Source organism: Stylophora pistillata, chromosome 8 (genome assembly GCF_964205215.1).
Source record: "Stylophora pistillata chromosome 8, jaStyPist1.2, whole genome shotgun sequence".
Lineage (NCBI taxonomy): Eukaryota > Metazoa > Cnidaria > Anthozoa > Scleractinia > Pocilloporidae > Stylophora > Stylophora pistillata.
Genome location: NC_142526.1, coordinates 5,164,447 through 5,182,480, shown reverse-complemented (window position 1 = coordinate 5,182,480; position 18,034 = coordinate 5,164,447). Strand labels below are relative to the sequence as shown.

The window sequence follows — 18,034 nt, the reverse complement described above, 5'->3', positions numbered from 1 at the left end:
ACATGTATCCAAGTCTCTTTTTTGAGGTTTGCAATTTAAAAAAAATTATCCATGAAGGGTATTGCACTCCTCCAATATATCTCCCAGTTTGCATGTGCAGTATGATTTGTTAGTATAGCAGGCCATATCTCACCATAGGACCCACTTAATTTGTAAGTTTGTTTAATCAGAAATCTTCCCCCAATATTTGAACCCAGAGATAAAATAAATTTCTTATTGGCCTTAACTTTTTGGTATGTGCCATCAGTTACCAAACCTTGTTTTTTTCATGGAATTATGGTCTAAGCACAAAGCACGCTGGTTGTAAATCCAAGCAGAAAAGACCCAGTCTGTAACTTGCAGTAATCATACTTCATAAGTTAGAGGTACATGTATGTGTGCCCAAATTCCCAACCTGGTGTGGTTTGAGCTGAGGCCATGGTGATTGTGCTGTGTTCTTGGGCAAGACACCTTTTTCTAACTTGAGTGCCTCTCTCCACACAGCAGTTTTTTTTTATATGACGGGGATCACCCAACTGTTTGGGAAAACTGATAAAGTAGAGGGGGGAAATTGTTGCTGGACTAGTGAACCATCACGTGATGCAGTGTTGCTTCTGTTGGAGGTTTATCAGTTTAATTTAATTCATTTTATTCATCACAAAAATAATTGTACAAATACATCCAAACAGCATTAGAGAAAGGGAACTACTGATTGAAGAGAGGGAATTCTCAGAGATGGGCTCATTAGAGAGGAAAATGAGGGGATAGCTTTTTGAAGCAGTGTAGCCTTGTAAAGTTCTACCAATACAGAGGGACAAGTTTTGGAAACTAACTGTATCAGTCCTGTCTTCAGACTACTTTAAAAACAACTTTTACACTAAAGCTGAGCTGTAGATTCACTTTTTATTTGAACAATGCTACCTAGGAAATCCTAAGTATTTAAAAAACATAAAATGACAGGTTAATTTCAACAGTACAGACAGGGACCTTGTAACTTTGTGTCTTTCCAAATAACAATGTTTTTAAAAAATTTTAAAAAAGACAAAGGAAAAGAAAATATGATAATCCCAATCAGAAAGTATGAGTTTGCACAAATTCTTAAATGTAAATATTTTTTTATCTCAACAAATACAGGGAATTTTTACTTAGTTCCACAAAAATGTGGACACATCCCAATCAATTTTAAACCAGATTATCAAGTTGTGTAAATAACAGAATGTTTGCCAAGAGTGATTATCAACAGCCCTTATTTATGACTTGATGGGCTGTTTCAAGTCCAATTTCACCTGTATTATTACAAACAATTGTAATTGGACAGGCCAAAATCAAAGACTTTCAGCACTTTCACCTATCAGCCAATAAAACTCAACTACAAAACTTAGCCGAAGCTAGCATTTCAAATGAAGAAAACTTTGAAAGTGAGCAGGTTGATATATCCACATTGAAAACATGAACAAATACAAAAATGATCAACTGAGTACTATCATTGAGATAATTTCATTTGATTCTGACGAGCACACCTGCCCTTACATTAAATGTCTCATTCCCTTGTTTCTCACATTTTGTTATTGACACAATTATTTGGGCATTGCTCTTTGTGTTGAACAATTTAGGGGTAATCCTGCTTGTAACTTCAAATCAACCTTGTGCTATGCAGCTCCCCAAATTTGAAATCACTCACCCAATTCCTCATTGGACTGTACTCCACTCAGTCTTAATATGGCTACCATTACTAATCAATGCCGAAGTGTTTCGATATTGACATGAAATGAGTACCAAATGCTTGTCAATTTTTAAACCATTATGAAAACTTTCAACAGAAGCTAGTACAAAACTGCCATCACAAAATTGACACAAAATAGAAGGTATAATGATTCAAACTAATGTAATGCTATTTACAGATTGTATAAGCACGGAAGTACTGGGAACAAGGTATCATTAACTCTGAAGACATTACTAGACTTTTAAGCTTAACTTACATGCAATCTAGGAACAAAAAGCAAAAAGGAAAAAAATCTTCTTGCACAAACCAAACCCACCAACCTGTTCTTTAAAGAAATCATTTACTTCAAGAGTTATTCAGAATTTGGCATAATTTTGCAAATAAAATTTTAAACCCTTATCATATAATTACAATTAAATTTAATTCCCTAAATTTCTACAATTTTTTTTAATTTAGTTACTTTAAGTTTGACAGATACCACAAAACATTGAACAACACAGCAAAGTTCCCCAACTTCAAACACAAGCAACTATACTTAATACTTTAAAACTTACTTACAAATAAATCTTTACAATAATTATAGCTCTAGACACAACTTGCTTTGCACAATAGATCACAAAACTTTTAAAGCCAAATGAATGTGAAACAAACTTCTTCCATTAGGATAGCTTTCCAACAATATAAAAATAGCCTGGAGTTAAACTATACATACACATTTGGTATTACAAATAATTGAAAAAGTGCTATTTTAATTCAATACAATTCTACTGAGAAACTTTGAAAAAAATCATAGCTATTTGCCAGAATGCCTGAAAAATTCTTGTCGCTTCTTGTGGGTGCTCAATTGATTAAAAAACAGCTGATAGGAGAATTGCAATTTTGAAGATTTGTATTGTTATGCTTTTTAGAAACCTTCCAGATTACTTTTTTTTCTGTACAGAGAAATAAAAAATTATTTTTGTCTCAGTTTAACACAGCATTTAATTTATGTGTAGTAAGCATAAAAAAAAAACAGAAGACACAAACCCACCAAAGACTCATCACCTTTCTAAATTAGCCACATGCCTATTACCTACAAGTTCCTTTAAATTTGCCAAATTGCAAAAAATTACCAGTGCAGTAATGGGAGCTTTTCTGATCATACCTACTTAAAAAAAAAAAAAAAAAAAAGTTCTGTTAGCACTTGATCAAATCCCACTGATTTTTGAGGATGTTGTCAGAAGTGTATAGGTTCTCCTGATGGCCCTGGGATGTTGATCTTCAATGTGACCAAGTACAAAACCAGGGTACCAAGACCACATATTACAACAACTACACCAAGAGCTTTAGCTGAAGTTGTGAGGGAGGCTCGGAATTTCACTGGGGCCATAATACACAACAAAGCTACGCATATGGTGAGGGTAAAGAAAATTGATACAGCAGTGTTGATGGCTAATATCTGGCCAAACTTGGCAAAAAATTGAATCACCGTCAAGCACAGAGGTATTGACCCCACCACTGTTGTAGTAGCAGAGCTGAGGATGGCTGTGCCAATATGAGAAACTGCAGCTCGTGTTCTCCAGCCACGTATTTCCTGTCAAGTGAGAATAGAAATGCTTTTAAAATGCCCATTTACAGGGACTCATCCTGTATAATAAGCTAAGTACACACCCTTGAACAAATTCTCCAAAAAATTCCAACATCCAATTCCAGAGCACAGGCTAGAGATGCTCAATTTAAAAAAAGTCTTAAATACACTGAATACAAATATGGCGTCCAATTTGAATTGCCATTGTTCTGGACTGACTAGCCTCTCACACATGTAATGATCCTTTTGTGTTTCCAGGTAAAGACAAGGCTAGTCAGTCCAGAACAATGGCAATTCAAACTGGACGCCATATTTGCATTCGGCGTATAATACATACATTTTATTGAACACATTCCCATCTGGGGCTTTTCAGTGAACAAATTGGATTACAAAATTAAGATACATACAATACAATACAAATTATAATTATATCTTTAAAATAAAATATGGTCAGTTTAAAAATTATTCATTTAGAAGGTGATTTTTTAGAGCTAAAGGAAGCGGGACTCTTATGTAATTTAAGACTTGGATCCAGATACATACACTTTTATAATAAAATGTTTTCTGTTCTGTTGTAGTTTTAAAAAGAGGAATGTTTGGTTGTTGAAAGTTTCTGGCTATACATCCAGATATGCTGCTTCTTCAGTGTTACATAATTACATAGATGTATTTTGGCAAGAATACTACAAAATAAACTGGCCAGGACTTCTGGACCAGAGTCCAGTGCACCAATCACTGGGTCACAGCATCCCTACAAGATTTCGTACGTAATAGGTTTAAATAAATTAAATGTACAGTTAGTTCATACAAACCTTAGGGGAGCTGAGATTCTGTGGTATAGAGTTTCCAGCCATAATGTAACCTTCTACCAAATGAACGCAATAATCAACTGATGTGCCAACCAAAATAGATAAAGAAACTGCTTCCACTGCTCCAAGATGCCATGATAGCAAGTAAAAAATTCCCACAACTGTGCTCAGGACACCTAACAGAAAGAAAATCATCAAAGAAGTCTTGGTGTGAGATGTATGTATGAGAGACGAGGGAAAAAACTGGAATGTTGTTTGAATTAACATCATATTATTAGAGCTAAAGCTATAAGAACTGTTTATCATATCGCTGGCAGTGCCCCTGGGCAATATGAGGTGATTCCTATGTTCTAATTGGCAACCCAAGTGGGCAACATGGGCCCATCTTGTCCCCTTTGGTGCTGGGTATGAAAGCAAATTGCAGCTTGGAGCAAACTTCCAAAAAAAGTTCATAATTTTGGACAGTGTCAAGGATGGAATCACTAAAAACGGTAAAAGACAGTCAAAATAAAGAAAGATTTTATTATTAAATTATGACTCTCCTGGGTTTATGGTGCAACAAAAACAGTCAGCTTCCTTTCCCATCTCCCAAAATTAATAAATAATTCTTATTTCTTGATAAAGTGAAATCTTTTTGCTATTATATTATAAATCCTTTATTGACCAAGCTTGTTTGGTAAAGATGGCTGGGTTTAACCTTGTTCTTTTTTTCCATTTTTTTCGGACTTCAACTTCATCTCTGTCCACCAAATGTGAAAAAAAAAAAACCTTGGCCAGTATAAAGCCATCTTGACCTCATGCTTGGTCAATAACACATAAAAGACAGCCCAGAGAATTTAATTTCAGAACTTGGGAGTAAAAAAGGGTGAACTTATTCCCAGACCCAAAATTCACACACTGCCCCAAATAGTTGCTTGTCAGTGATATAGTTTTTAAAAAGACCAAATTTGATGCCAGCAAGTTGATGTCATACATACCTAATATGGTGACCATCACAATCAGAGTCAGACAAGCATTGGCTGTGAACACAGCCACAGAGAAAACACATAACACAAGTGAAAACACTATGCCGTAGATTGCACTGTTGACAGCTACAACTTCCATGAACACTTTCACCCACTCTTCGTTAGTTTGGAAAATGGACTGGAATCCCTTGGGATATTGGTTAGAATCAACAATCTCCTTCATAAACCTGTCCCATTTCTCAAAATCTTCAACTTTTTCATGTGATGACTTGCCTAAGAATATATGCTGTAAGAAAATGAAATGCAGCCATCAGAAAATGCTAAAGACACTTAAAAAAACCAAGAGGTGAGTAACAGACATTCACAATACTACCACTGCATGACTGTGGTCTTCACAGCAATGGCATAGAGGCAGCATCTAATTCCCTCAGTCTGCATAATATCATGCCCTACCCCCTCCGATATTACCACATGAAACAAGCAACAAACCAACTGCTTAGACCAACCATAAAACTAATACGTCATCAAAACTTAATGATGTCGCCAGTCAGGCTTCAGGGTTCACCCATGGACAGACTAGCCTTCCATGTGAGGCAAGTTTGCAATACTCCTCACTCTCTTCATGCTATTAAAACTGGGAAATGAAAGCTTTATAAAGTTAGCCCCATGCACAGACCTTCAAGCCCTTTTAAACTCATATATTTAAGGCTTACCGATTCAAAAGCCATTTTCATCCAGTACGTCTTATTCCCATAAGGATTCTTAAAATCCATAGAGTACATCATTGCTTGAGAAGACCCAGTGCTAAATGTTGGTTTAGATAAGTTAAAACAGTCTTTGTAAAAGATCGATCGATGGCCATATCTGCTGATATCATCCAGAAAGATATTCCACATCCAGCTGGGAAAGCAATCTGCTCCTGCTTTTGTAACAAGCTCACGATTATTGCTTATTGCTGTGCAGAGGCGGCAAGCAGCCTTAATAAAGCTGTATTGTTCTGAAACCAACTTTGTAAATTCAAAGTCTGGGATTACTTCACCCTACAAAAGAATATGAAAAGTCTTGCACAATTTTCAAGGAAATCTAGGTATGTCTCTGCATTGACTTGGTTTAACACAATAACCTCTACACTCAAAAGTTTTTATGATAAAATGTTTTCAGTACGAGAATGATATGAATGAGAAATATTGACTTCATGTCTGATTGAAAAATTGCCCGGCGATTCTGCAAACATAAAGCAGAGCTGTCAGTATTAGAGCTGGTAGCCAACCAAACCAACAGCTAATTTCCCATCCTCGGTGGGCTATGCTGTCACGGTACTCTCTCCTTGTTTTTACCATTAGTACAATTTTTGAAATGGTACCAATTGAAAGGAATCGGTGCAGTAGCCATTTTCTAGTTTTTTAGTAGCACTGACTGCATTATTTACCAGGAACAGGTTTTGATATGTGACACAATTCCACCTTTAAAATTTGCTCAAAGGTTTGTGTTACCTTCATGGGACATCTGGGACATTTGAAGCAAATAGTTCCCAGTCTTGCTTGTAATTTAATATCTGCAAGCCTTGTAGATATTGCCAGTAACGTAAATAATATATAATTATATTTTTGCCCTTACGATAGGGGCTTATCAACAAACATCTCAGTGCCTGAGGTGGCTCGTACTGAATGATTAATGTTCAAAAATACACATACTCAGATTTACTAAATAAATTAAACTAAACTACATTTAAGGACCCTGCAAAAATCAAAATAATGCCTTTCCTTCAACATGGGAAGAAAAATTTCAAAATAAATGAGCTTGTTATTATAATTGAAACTTCATAGACAGGCCATCTGTACATACCCTCTTTTCAATCACATGCTCTCGTGTGATCATGCTACGATCAATCCTTTCTAAGCCAAGGATCACAAAAATGGTTGCTGATGATGCAACAAAGGGTTTTGGGACTGGCTTGCAACCTCCAGGACACAGTGGGGGTGTGGTTGGAGTGCCAACTGCAGTTGGAGAAGGGATATCAATCCCAGAATCACCTAATATGTTTTTCAAAATGAAATCAATGTTACTAATGCCCGCTTGATTAATCTACATGTATAGTCCAAACAATTGTTGAAATAAACTCAATGTCAGAGAAGTCAAAAGTGAAGATCCATACCTTTGTTTGACTCTGTCTTTTTGGTCTGGGGTTTGTCTGTCTGTTTGGTCTGAGGTTTGTCTGGAAAATATTGAGCGCAAAGAAATTAATAGACAACAGACAAAGGGGGAACAATTTACAAGATTCAATTTAAATGTCAACAATGTGAGCAATACAAAGCAAGGAGTACTAATAAAATAAATTCCCACCTTTATCCATCTCTTGTGCTGGTGTAGACTTCCTTTGGGTCGCTGATTGGTACAGATAACAAAAAATCAAACATTACTATCAAAGGTGAATCAATTATGGAAAGGCTGATTTCAAATACAACTTTCAAATTTCTCTGGATACTCCAAACCTACCAGAGGAGGGTTGAGTTAATACTCACTTGGTTTTTTAGTATGATGGACAGCAGAACTCTTGGTTGGAGAGCTACAAGAAGCAATTTTATTCTTTTTTAATACACAAATTTAAACCAACAGAAACAGATGCAGAAATGCTTTACTTCAACTAAAAATTAAGACACCACAAATGATCCTCAAAGAAAAACTATGAGATGGCCTAAGCGGAGGGATCTACATCTTGTTTTCCACACAAGCTTGTTTTTTTTCTGGTCACGTAAGATTTGTTAAATAAAAGAAAAACTCTTTTGCTACAATGTATCAATGTTATATTCTAAAACAAATGACAAATGCCAGTGTACACTACTGATCATGAGTTATGGATGCACTTGGGAGGTTTGTTAAGCACTCAAGAAGCTATAGAGTCGCTCTTGGTTATTGCCTCGTGTGACTCTTACGCTTCTCTCATGCTTAGCAGCCTCCAACGTGCATCCATAACTCAATAGTGTACGCTGTGATGGTGTTTACCAAATGTTAATAGGTCATTTTACAGTTGTGTACTTAGTTGCCAAGCCTTTGATTCAGAGTGCGGCTAAAGATGACCTTGCTGTGATAGAGACCTCTATCTAGTTAGCATGATAACAAAGTGATTTACATTTGAAAGGCAGCAAGGTTTGTATCATAACAAGGTCAACCCTAGCCTCACTCCCATTCAAAGGCTTGGCAACCATGCACACAACTGTAAAATGGACAACTGTCCCCTTCTACCCTAACCACAGTATGCATATTCTCCAAACTGTTCTCTGTACATAATTTCCTATAGTGCTGAGAGGGGGAATTTGTTTGCCAATAAAGAGTTTCTTTGGTTGTAGTGATCTTTTCTTTTATTCTTATGAAATTAATGTGAGATTCTGGGGTTACATTGTGGGAAGAAATTAAACGCTAGTCATTCTAACTCTAACTGGCTAAATGGAAAGGAGCCAAGTAACTTGTGGTAGGGAAACTGTACCTAACTAATTAAAAGTAATTTAGCTCCAGCTTATGCTATAACTCACCGAGAGGTGGTTGTTTTCTGCAAACTTGCTGTTGTTGGTTTCATTGTTTTCCCTTGTGGCATAAGAGTTGTTGTCTTGGAATCTAGAGGCCTAGGAAGCACACCATCTCCCTCATTCTTGTCTCCTGAAGTGTCTGAAGTCTTGTGTACTGGGGGGGATGGAGATATAGGTGAATTATTCTGAGTTGCCACTGTGGGCTTTTTTGTAATTGGTTTATCAGCATTATTTGATTGCTGAAACTCATTCACAAGCTGATCAGCAGCAACGTCATTTGTTCTTAATGGTTCACTGCTCATGTTATACTTCAGCTCTATCAATTGCTGCAAATTGGTGCTTTCTTTGAAGAACGCTGGTGGCTTGGTAGATGGTCGTATTTGTGAGTCCAAACCTATGGACAAACCCAGGATTAGAATAAAAATAATCAGAACACCATAACGGTACTTTTGTATTGGAACAGCCAGCCAGTGATACAAAATTGACTGTAGCCCACATCTGCAACGACAGCAACCATTATTGTGACTTTGATGTGGTTGTCCTTGTCTTGTTTGGAGGGACCTTCGGTTCATAAGGGGTGCCTCCAGATCAAAAGTATGGTTTGGATCATCAAACATGGTCAAGTCACTGTCACTTGAACTGGGAGATGGGCTCTGTGAGTTGGGAGAACTGCCATCTAAGTTGATCAGAGAGGTGTCATCCTCCTCAGAGGGTGATCTATCCACAAGTTCCATCCCTTGTGATGCTGAAGCTGGCTGAGAATAACCCCTCTCATTTCCTGACAAAAACTGCTGAATGTCACCTGCAAATAGATGTCAGAATTAACTCTTAGCTCCCACAATCTGACTGTTCCTTCCCCCTTAATTTGTACACGTTTCTTTATAAATTCGTGGTAAGGATTTTCTGGCTAAAGATCAAGAAAACAACTTTTGTCTGATGTGTTTGAGTATTTCTCATTACCTGTTTACAGCATAATGCATGGACATCATTGTGTTGTTCGATGGCCGAAAACCAAGAAGCAACAGACTGGATTATAAACTCAACTAGTTGGTTTAATCCGCCATTAGTAAAGGAAAGCATGCAACAAAGACACTTGAAATCGAGGCATGGTAGCACAGGGTACCCAACACTACAATCATGGGGAGAAGTTTAAAGGGTTAACCCATGACTAACATGTAACTTTGCCCTATAAAATCTATAACTTAATCAGAAAACAGGTAATAATTAAAAATACTCAAACTCATCAGGTAGAGGTTGTTGTCTCCATTGAACACCAAATTCTCAAAACTTTTTTGTAGCAGCTGGAGGGAAGGATTAACAATCAGACCTTGGGAGCTAAACTGTTAATGAGTCACCCTGATCTGAATTCTTCTCACCAGATTAGAAAGCCAGCAACTTAGCCCATCCACACCTAAGGGTGACTAACACATTGTTTCTCCTTATCATTATCATATGGTCGTGTCTCACAAGGACTGGGAACTACCAAATTCACAAATTTGATTGGCTGAAATCAGTATTGAAAGTGGTCTAGATTTTCCCATCTAGACCAGCATCTAGACCGGTCTAGAAAAAAAGGTACAAAGAATATAAAAAATTGGCATCTAAGACACAGACATATATAATAAACATCTTATTAACCAAGCTAGGTCGGTCTGTATGGGAGAATCTTGACCTCGGTCAAGATTCTCCCATACAGACCTCCTGCTTGGTTAATAAGAACTAACTACAATATCACCCCTAAATCAAATGTCAAGGTCACCCTGATTAGAATGACGGAAAGTGATCACAAACCAAAACAGCTCTTGATTCAGTTAAAGAAATTCTCCTTGTCAACACCATAGGAAATGTATGGGTTATAGAATAGAGAGTTAATACACAAGACTTATACTGATGTTAGAATGTAAAGGGTTAATCGGAGAAGTATAGAGAAAAACATAAACAATTAAAAGAAGATCATTGGCAAGATTGGTTCATCAAAGAAACAGTGCAAGGTAACAAATTATGAACATTCACCCATGGATTTCAAAGAATCACATTTTAATTATTCATAACAATTATTTCTATATAAACAGGACCCACATATCAAGAGCCAATATCATAATCATAAATTGACCTTTGACATGCCAATGATGAGAAAAACTTACCGGGCAAATCAGAGTGTCCACCTCCCAAAGTGCAACTCATCCACCCAAACAAACTTTTAAATATAAATCCTTCCCATTTGGACACGTAACGATGCCAAAGGTTGAGAGCAGGGGGAATGGTAAAAAACACTGTAAACCAACAGCTTCCCACTATCAGTGCCATGAGCAAGCCAAAGTCATGGATTGCTGGCATCTGTTTGACAGATAAAATGATAATTAGTAAAAAAAAAAAAATGTTTACAAGACAAGTGACCCATCAGGCTGCCAATTAACTTCGGTTTCCATAGCATGAAGCAAATAGGAGTATTTCAACTCCCTCCTGGATGGGATGCTAGTCCATCGCAGGGTTACCCCCCCAGCATTAAATTTGCCGATACCCAAGGTGAAGAGAGGCACTGCGAGAGGAAAGTGTCTTGCCTAAGAGTATAACACAATGTCTCCAACAAGGGTTCGAACCCAGACCATTTGATCAAGAGTCAAGCACACTAACGATAAAGCTATTGTGCCTCGCACTTGTATGCATGGCCTCTAACAGAGTCCTGGAAAATAAATTAAACTTGACTGTGTGAAATACTGGTCACAAATTGAGAAAGCACAAAATTGTATCCTAAGAGGATAATTGTGTCTGATTTCACAACATTTCTGCAAATAATTGTCTTTATCATAAGTGGGTTCATTTCAATTGCTTGTTTCACATTTGAGATCATCATTTCACACTTGTACAAAAGTCCATAAAAAAGTGGAATTCCCAAAGTAGGATCAATATACCTGACACGTCAGATAGTGTGTTAATAATTTGTTAGAATTGAAGAGATTTACCAACATCCATGATCACACATTGAGTTCACAAGAAAAAGAAAAATGGTCACCAACTAGTGAAGCTATTATAATAAATTGTAGGATTGTTTATCAAATTCTCTTTGTCAGCAGCTCAGGAAATGTATAATGAACATTAAGGAGAATATGCATGCTGATGTTAGGATAGAAAGGGATGAGCTCCCTCCTGAGGGTGTCCCCTGACAGAACCTTCAACTTCTCTGTATCTCTTACCCACCTTGGAAAAGTAGTTGGCAAAAAATGCCATTGCTGTTGTAAAGGATGTAAAGAAGGTTGCCTTTCCGGCTGTGGATATGGTGTGTAGCATGCGTGATTCCAAACTTCTTGCACTTTCTGCTTGACGAAAAGTGTTGATGAACACAAAGACATCGTCCACTCCAATACCGATAATGATGAATGCTGAAATGCCACTAAGAATGGCCAGACTTGGGACTTGAAACACATGACGGAAAAAAAAGTAAGCTGACCCAAGAGGAGTTACAATACTGATAATTCCGAAAAGAGTTAAGAAGGGGGACAGTCGTGTAAAAATAAGCACAAAAAATCCAACAAAAGCAATGGTGAACACCGCTAGCGTGATGTCTGCCCATAGCGTCTTGTTCACCTCATAGTCAAAGACATCTGTACCACCATAGAGCAATCTCACTTTGCTGTTGACAAAAAGCAAAGACAAGGTAACCCTCTAGGGTGAAGTACATGGCACAAAATTTGTGATTTTTGCCTCTTTCATTAACTTTTTACTCCCAAGATCTGCTTGTGAATTCTCCCTTCTATAACTGCTGCACATTTTTGCTTGTATTTTAGTTACAAGAATCTAGAGTTAGATAAAGACAACAGCCTCTACCTGATAAGTTTGAGTATTCTCATTAGCTGTTAGGAGGCTAATGTAAGGACATTATGGGGAGAAGTTACATGCTGATCACTTAAGGGGGTTAAGGGTTCAAACGTATAAAAAAAATATGACACTGTTCATGTTTTGAGGTTCAAAAGAATGAACTAAGATTTTCCTAATTGTCTTTGAATGAACTTGAATTTCAATAAGCCTTTTACTTCCAAGATCTTCTTAGAAATTCTCCTTGCTGTCTGCCATACCATTCTTATCATGTAAGTTTGAGGAATTTGGTATTGGATCGACTAAAAATACCCTAGTTGATAGTTTTATTTTATAATTCTCTACACTTGTGGGCTTAATCAGGACTCAAAAAATATTTGAATTACACCTTGCCCGTTGGGCAAGTAACCCTGAAGTTCTGCTTGCCCAAGTTTTCAAACTAATTAATAATTCATGAACCCAAGAATGGATTTTAATGTAACAATATATATAACACTTTTTATTTGGTGTGGAGGTGCCCAACTTGCATGTTTCGCCGAAAACAGAGATTTACCAGGATTTTAGCATCAAAGGGCTAGCTTTGTTTTCGCAGTAGAAATATGCAACTTCTCAGTTTTCATGTACAATTTCTACAGTTTTAATTAGTATATCGCTGTTGAGTTAAGTTTTGTACAGAGAAACAGAAACATTCTCGCTGGAAATTGCTACAATTAAGAAATAAACACAGTGTTTTCGTTCCCAATGCGGCTATTTTTATCCTAGAAAGAAATTTGATTGGGGAAGATTTTGATCACGTGCTAGGCAACCACTTCTGAGCCGTGAGCGCGCACCATGCAATCAACAAAACAACACTATGAATTGTAATTTTCGTCAAGCTTCATCTAAACACTTGATTACCCTTTGGCCTAAAGTTTACCTTTTCCTCTCAAAATCGTTATCAAAAATTTAGTCGATGAACAGCTTGCCCGCTGGGTCCTTGCCCATTGGGCAAGGAAGGAGAGAAAGTTACTTGCCCAAAGGGAAAATCTACTTGTTCCAGACGACCAGACGGGAGTTTTTTAAAACCCTGCTTAATACTGTATTGATATTGTAAGGAGAAATTCTGTCTTGGTCACTCATGGGAGCTAAAGGGTTAAAGAGTCCACTGCTGTTTTAAATCTTGCCTAAAATCCTAGTCACTTGAAATTCTAAAAAGAAAATTGTCATTTACACTTTTAGCTGGAAACACAAAAATTTCTGGATCAAAATTTCTCCTTTGAGTCATAATGCATTACATAAGATATGGTATGTCACTGTATGTATTGTAGTTCACAGTGGTTAAAATGAAATCGGTTTTATTCACGTACCTAAGAATACTAACTAAATAATTAAACACATGCTGTATATATGCAGGTCTCGAGGGTATTACATCACACCATCACGCCTCACATTACATCGCGCATATTTTATGCTCGTTGGCATCCTATACACTACATGTATCATAGCTAACCCTTTCACTGCCATGAGTGTTCAAGGCAGAATTTCTCTTTACAATATATCAGTACCATATCAACCAGACAAGTGATGAGAATAGAGAAAAATGTAAATCAGACAATTATTAGTTGATCTGTGAATTTACATCAAAAGAATTTTACGACAGGCCCTGAGGAGAATTACTTATAGGATCTTGGTCATGAGAAGATTAACATGATCAACTCTAAAGCTAGCATTTAATCAGCAACCTTTCATCCCAGCTACTATCTAATAAATTTTCTTGTAAACTTATTGGGAAACTTTGATATATGGTATGTCTTTATTCATCACCTGTTTGCCTAATGATGCATTACAGAGGGAGACTTTGGGATTTTTGGTTTCGCGGTTTTGACTGTTTTTTGGATCGGTTTTTGGGCCAAAAAGGTTCGGTTTTTTGGTTTTGATGTTCAGAGCGATTTGCGGATTTTACGTGTTTTTGCATTCAGTTTTCGGTTTTCCTTCTTGACCCCTTTAAAAATGAAAATGTAGCGGTTTTGTCAGGTTTGTATGCGGTTTTTGGTTTTGCTGCCTTTTTTCATCGGTTTTTTGGTTTTGGAGGTTTTTTTCTCCGGTTTTGACGTTTCCCAGAGGCCCCAATGCCCTCCTCATTACAGGCAAAAGAGGCAAGTCAGGGTGATACAAAGCCATGCCATTGCAACTACAGACATGTATAAACATCCAACTAGTGGTATCCATGTCCCAAAGGGTAAAACCTTTCAACCAGGGAAGCCAACAGCCCTGTGTCCCCCTTCTATTCAATGTTTTAAGTTTTGTGCAAAAACTTTCCATGTTGCTTTTGGTTACTAATAGCTTTGTCTTTTCAGCCAATAAGATTTCAAACAACATGCTATTGTTTAGACCACAGCACATGACATCTGCAATATTGGGCAAAGGTTCAGTCCAAACAGCAGCATTTACATGTACCCTGGGGCAATCCTCTGCCTTGACAATCAACAACTTACACTCACAAACTTTCCAGAATAGATTGCGGCAGATTTAAAAAGGTTCTAGGCTGAGAGTCCTATTCCTGCGAATCGAATTTCGTGACCATAATTATGTTTTTCTCTGTTAACACAATTTGCATAACGATTCAACTCTAGATTAGGATACGAATGTTCAATTTTACACCCAATGCTGGATACTTTTATGTAAAAACTCAGAAAATGATAACTGAGAAAATTTGCATCCAAATTGATCGATATTTTTTTATCTTTGCGTGTGAGTTTTCAGCTGTGCAACTGTTAAGTTCTGAATCGAGTTTGCTGTACAAAAGAAATCTAAAAAATATTGTATACAAACGAGATTGTATATTTATCCACGCTTGAACAATCAAAAGTGACAAAGCATTTTTTACGATATTAGAGAGGAAGGAAATTTGAGAGCCTTAGGCTAAAAGTGTTTCTTGAGAATAAAATCTTCATTCTCTAACATGTAAACGCCTGAAAGGTTTACAAAACTCGTGATCAAAGTAATAAACCGCCAACACCATGACCTGGCGAATTAAGCCTAACTTCAAGCAATGTCAAAATTGTACCATTCTTCTAGCAGCTTTACATCGCAACTCAGGGCAAAAGGAATATCTAGATCGATCCACGCAAACCTGACTAAATTTACTCTGTCGAGAAATGTGAAATTACATAATAGAGATACTTACTTTGTTGACATCTTCTTCATTGCTTCGATGTACCCCTTCAAAAAATTCTCGTACCGAATATTTTGTTCTCCGTGGGTCTCATCCGGTTTATTCGGCTTCAGAGGTGATCCAAATCTCAGTTCTGCTCGTAAAAATCGACTTCTAAGGTTATCCTTCGAAAAAGAGTCGTCTACAAACCAGTATGTAAATGTTTTAGTAAGCAGAAGCTTTAAGGTGTCCTGAATGCTGGCTTCTGTAAGGTTCTTGACTACAGTACCATCCTCGTTCTTTCCCATTCCGTCAAAAATTTCAAGGCCCAAAGACTGAGATCGAGAGGGATAAAAGAAATTTATAAGAGAAATTGGAGGTACACAGTGATCATCAAGAAAAGGATCATCTTTTGCGTTTTTCCACTTCCAGCAGAAGTCGCTGAATCCAGGCTGCGACATAAGACTCTGGTCTATTGCATGGACGGTTTCAAGTCGTTCTTTGGTTAACATGTTCAGGTCGTCGTCCCCTTTAGCTAAATAGACTAACTCTAAACTCGATTTCCTCTTGTACTGATAAGTTTTCTCTGTCGGATTTTCGTCTTGAGCCCTCGTAGATCTTCTGCGTCTCAATGTAGGAGACTCCGTCACTTTGTGGGAAAGGCTTCCAGCAACCTTAACCATGTCATTTCGTTCAGAACTGATATGTCCCGGGATTTCGAATGACTCTAAAGATTTGTCTATAATCAAGCAATCACCTTTGTTGCAATCAGGAATAATCACAGAGAGCGCCAAAGCGACAGGAATTAAAATAGCGAGGCACAAAACCAGCCCTGAAACAGCTGGATGAACGTAAAGCCTCGTAGCCTCGAGTAAAAAATTGTCAATGCGGTGAGATTCACTTCTACAGCGAGAGAGGAACGCTCGAAACGACGTTAATGAAGTCTTTGGTTGACGATAAGACAAAGACGGCTCTGTGAAAGAAGAGTCCATCGGCGAATGCTCTCCACTAAATTCTGGATTCGCGTTATCATGCCCAAAGAGGAGCTTTGAAAAGTCATCGCTGTCTTTCCTCGAATGTCCGGCTTGCATGCTGATGTTGCTATGTTTCAGAAATTACTCGCTTCCTTCGGCCTGAAAATCTGCGTAACTAAACTAAAAGGTAACATTAATATAGGTCTCAGTACTCAGTGGTTCTCAGTTCGTCTTGAGAGTAGGTATTTTAGCATATAACATCACGACACGTTCTTTCGATGTCTCCGACTCAAACTTCTCTGTGTTTAACTGAGGTAATCTGTCTTCAGCCGGGACATTTGATATAAACAACTTATCACGTGACTTTTAGTTATTTTCGTTTTTGTTCGCGTGATTTAAGGGTCAAATTTCACAAGGAGGAAATTTTTTTTACTCAAGGAATTTTGCTAAAAGTATGAATTATTGTCTTGATTGATAAAGAGAACCGATGTTTAATAGAATATGAATTCAAGTGCGAATCAACGTCGCTACTGTTTGGTGAAAAACGATTTACAACATCTGGCACGGAAGCATAAATTATCAGGCGCGAAACACGATCGGCAAACAAAGGGTTCTCTGAAGTTTTCTTGTACTCACTGTTGATGGGAAAAAAGACGTACGGTCTTGAATTTGATGTGGTTATCCGGGGAAATATCAAAACTGTTCCTTTGTGATTCTTGAAACTAATTTGCTGAATATTGAAACAAAATGACGTTCTTTATGAATGTCATTTGTACTTAAAATATACAGATTCCCAAATTGAGATACATTAAAAAATATTGCCTTTGAGTGACAGGGTGCATTTATTAAAAAACCACGAGAACTGATATCAGGAATGTGCAGACACTTTTTGAATCTTAAATTTCTCTCAGCCTCGCGTAGAGATTTCTCTTACGAAATACGAGTTGCTAGAATTTTTATTTTATGATGTTAGCAATATTCTTGAATTCATTGCTAGCGAAATAATAATTTTGTCGTCTTTTTTTAATACTATTTATATTCAAGACTCTTAAGATAGAAAAAAAAATAAAACAAAGCAAACGACTTCGGAGATATGCAGATATGCAAGCTGATCAAACAAAACAAAAAGGCTTTCATTAAACAAAAATTGGAATCTGAAAAGGGCCAGTTAGACCTCTAAAGTCACACGAAGACTTAATTATGTTTTCTTTGCTGTTATTAAATTCGTGTAATTCTTTCAACAAGGAGTTTTAGCCGTCTGATCAGTACGAGACTTCCTCCATCGCTAAAAAAAATTCTCAGTCACGTCTCATTTGGCGGAAGAACGCTGTCTTTAACCTTCAACACCGAGGAGATGCGTGCGAAAAAAGGGAACGGGAAATCTGCAAACTAAAGAACCGGAAACGTTATCTGAGATCCTTCAGATCTTCCCATTGAACGCAAAGTTCAATTCATTGTTATCACTCCCTTTTTCTTGAGTTTTCAAAACACATCGTATTTTATGTGAATGGCTCAAATGAGAAAGTGTGAATACAAGATTATGAGCG

At 37.2% G+C, this 18,034-nt stretch overlaps 1 protein-coding gene across 1 annotated transcript; it reads right to left on the bottom strand.

Annotated features, from left to right (window-relative positions):
• Nucleotides 1–863: 863 nt before the first annotated feature.
• On the bottom strand, nt 864–16,836 carry LOC111327150 (protein dispatched homolog 3). The gene is made up of 12 exons (XM_022931261.2): nt 15,547–16,836; nt 11,766–12,198; nt 10,712–10,904; nt 8,574–9,369; nt 7,566–7,609; nt 7,387–7,428; nt 7,199–7,258; nt 6,889–7,076; nt 5,757–6,083; nt 5,056–5,329; nt 4,082–4,254; nt 864–3,275 (listed from the first exon to the last, which is right to left on the bottom strand). The coding sequence occupies exons 1-12, from the start codon at nt 16,602–16,604 to the stop codon at nt 2,919–2,921; spliced, it is 3,945 nt and encodes a 1,314-aa protein (XP_022786996.2). The 5' UTR covers nt 16,605–16,836; the 3' UTR covers nt 864–2,918.
• Nucleotides 16,837–18,034: the final 1,198 nt, after the last annotated feature.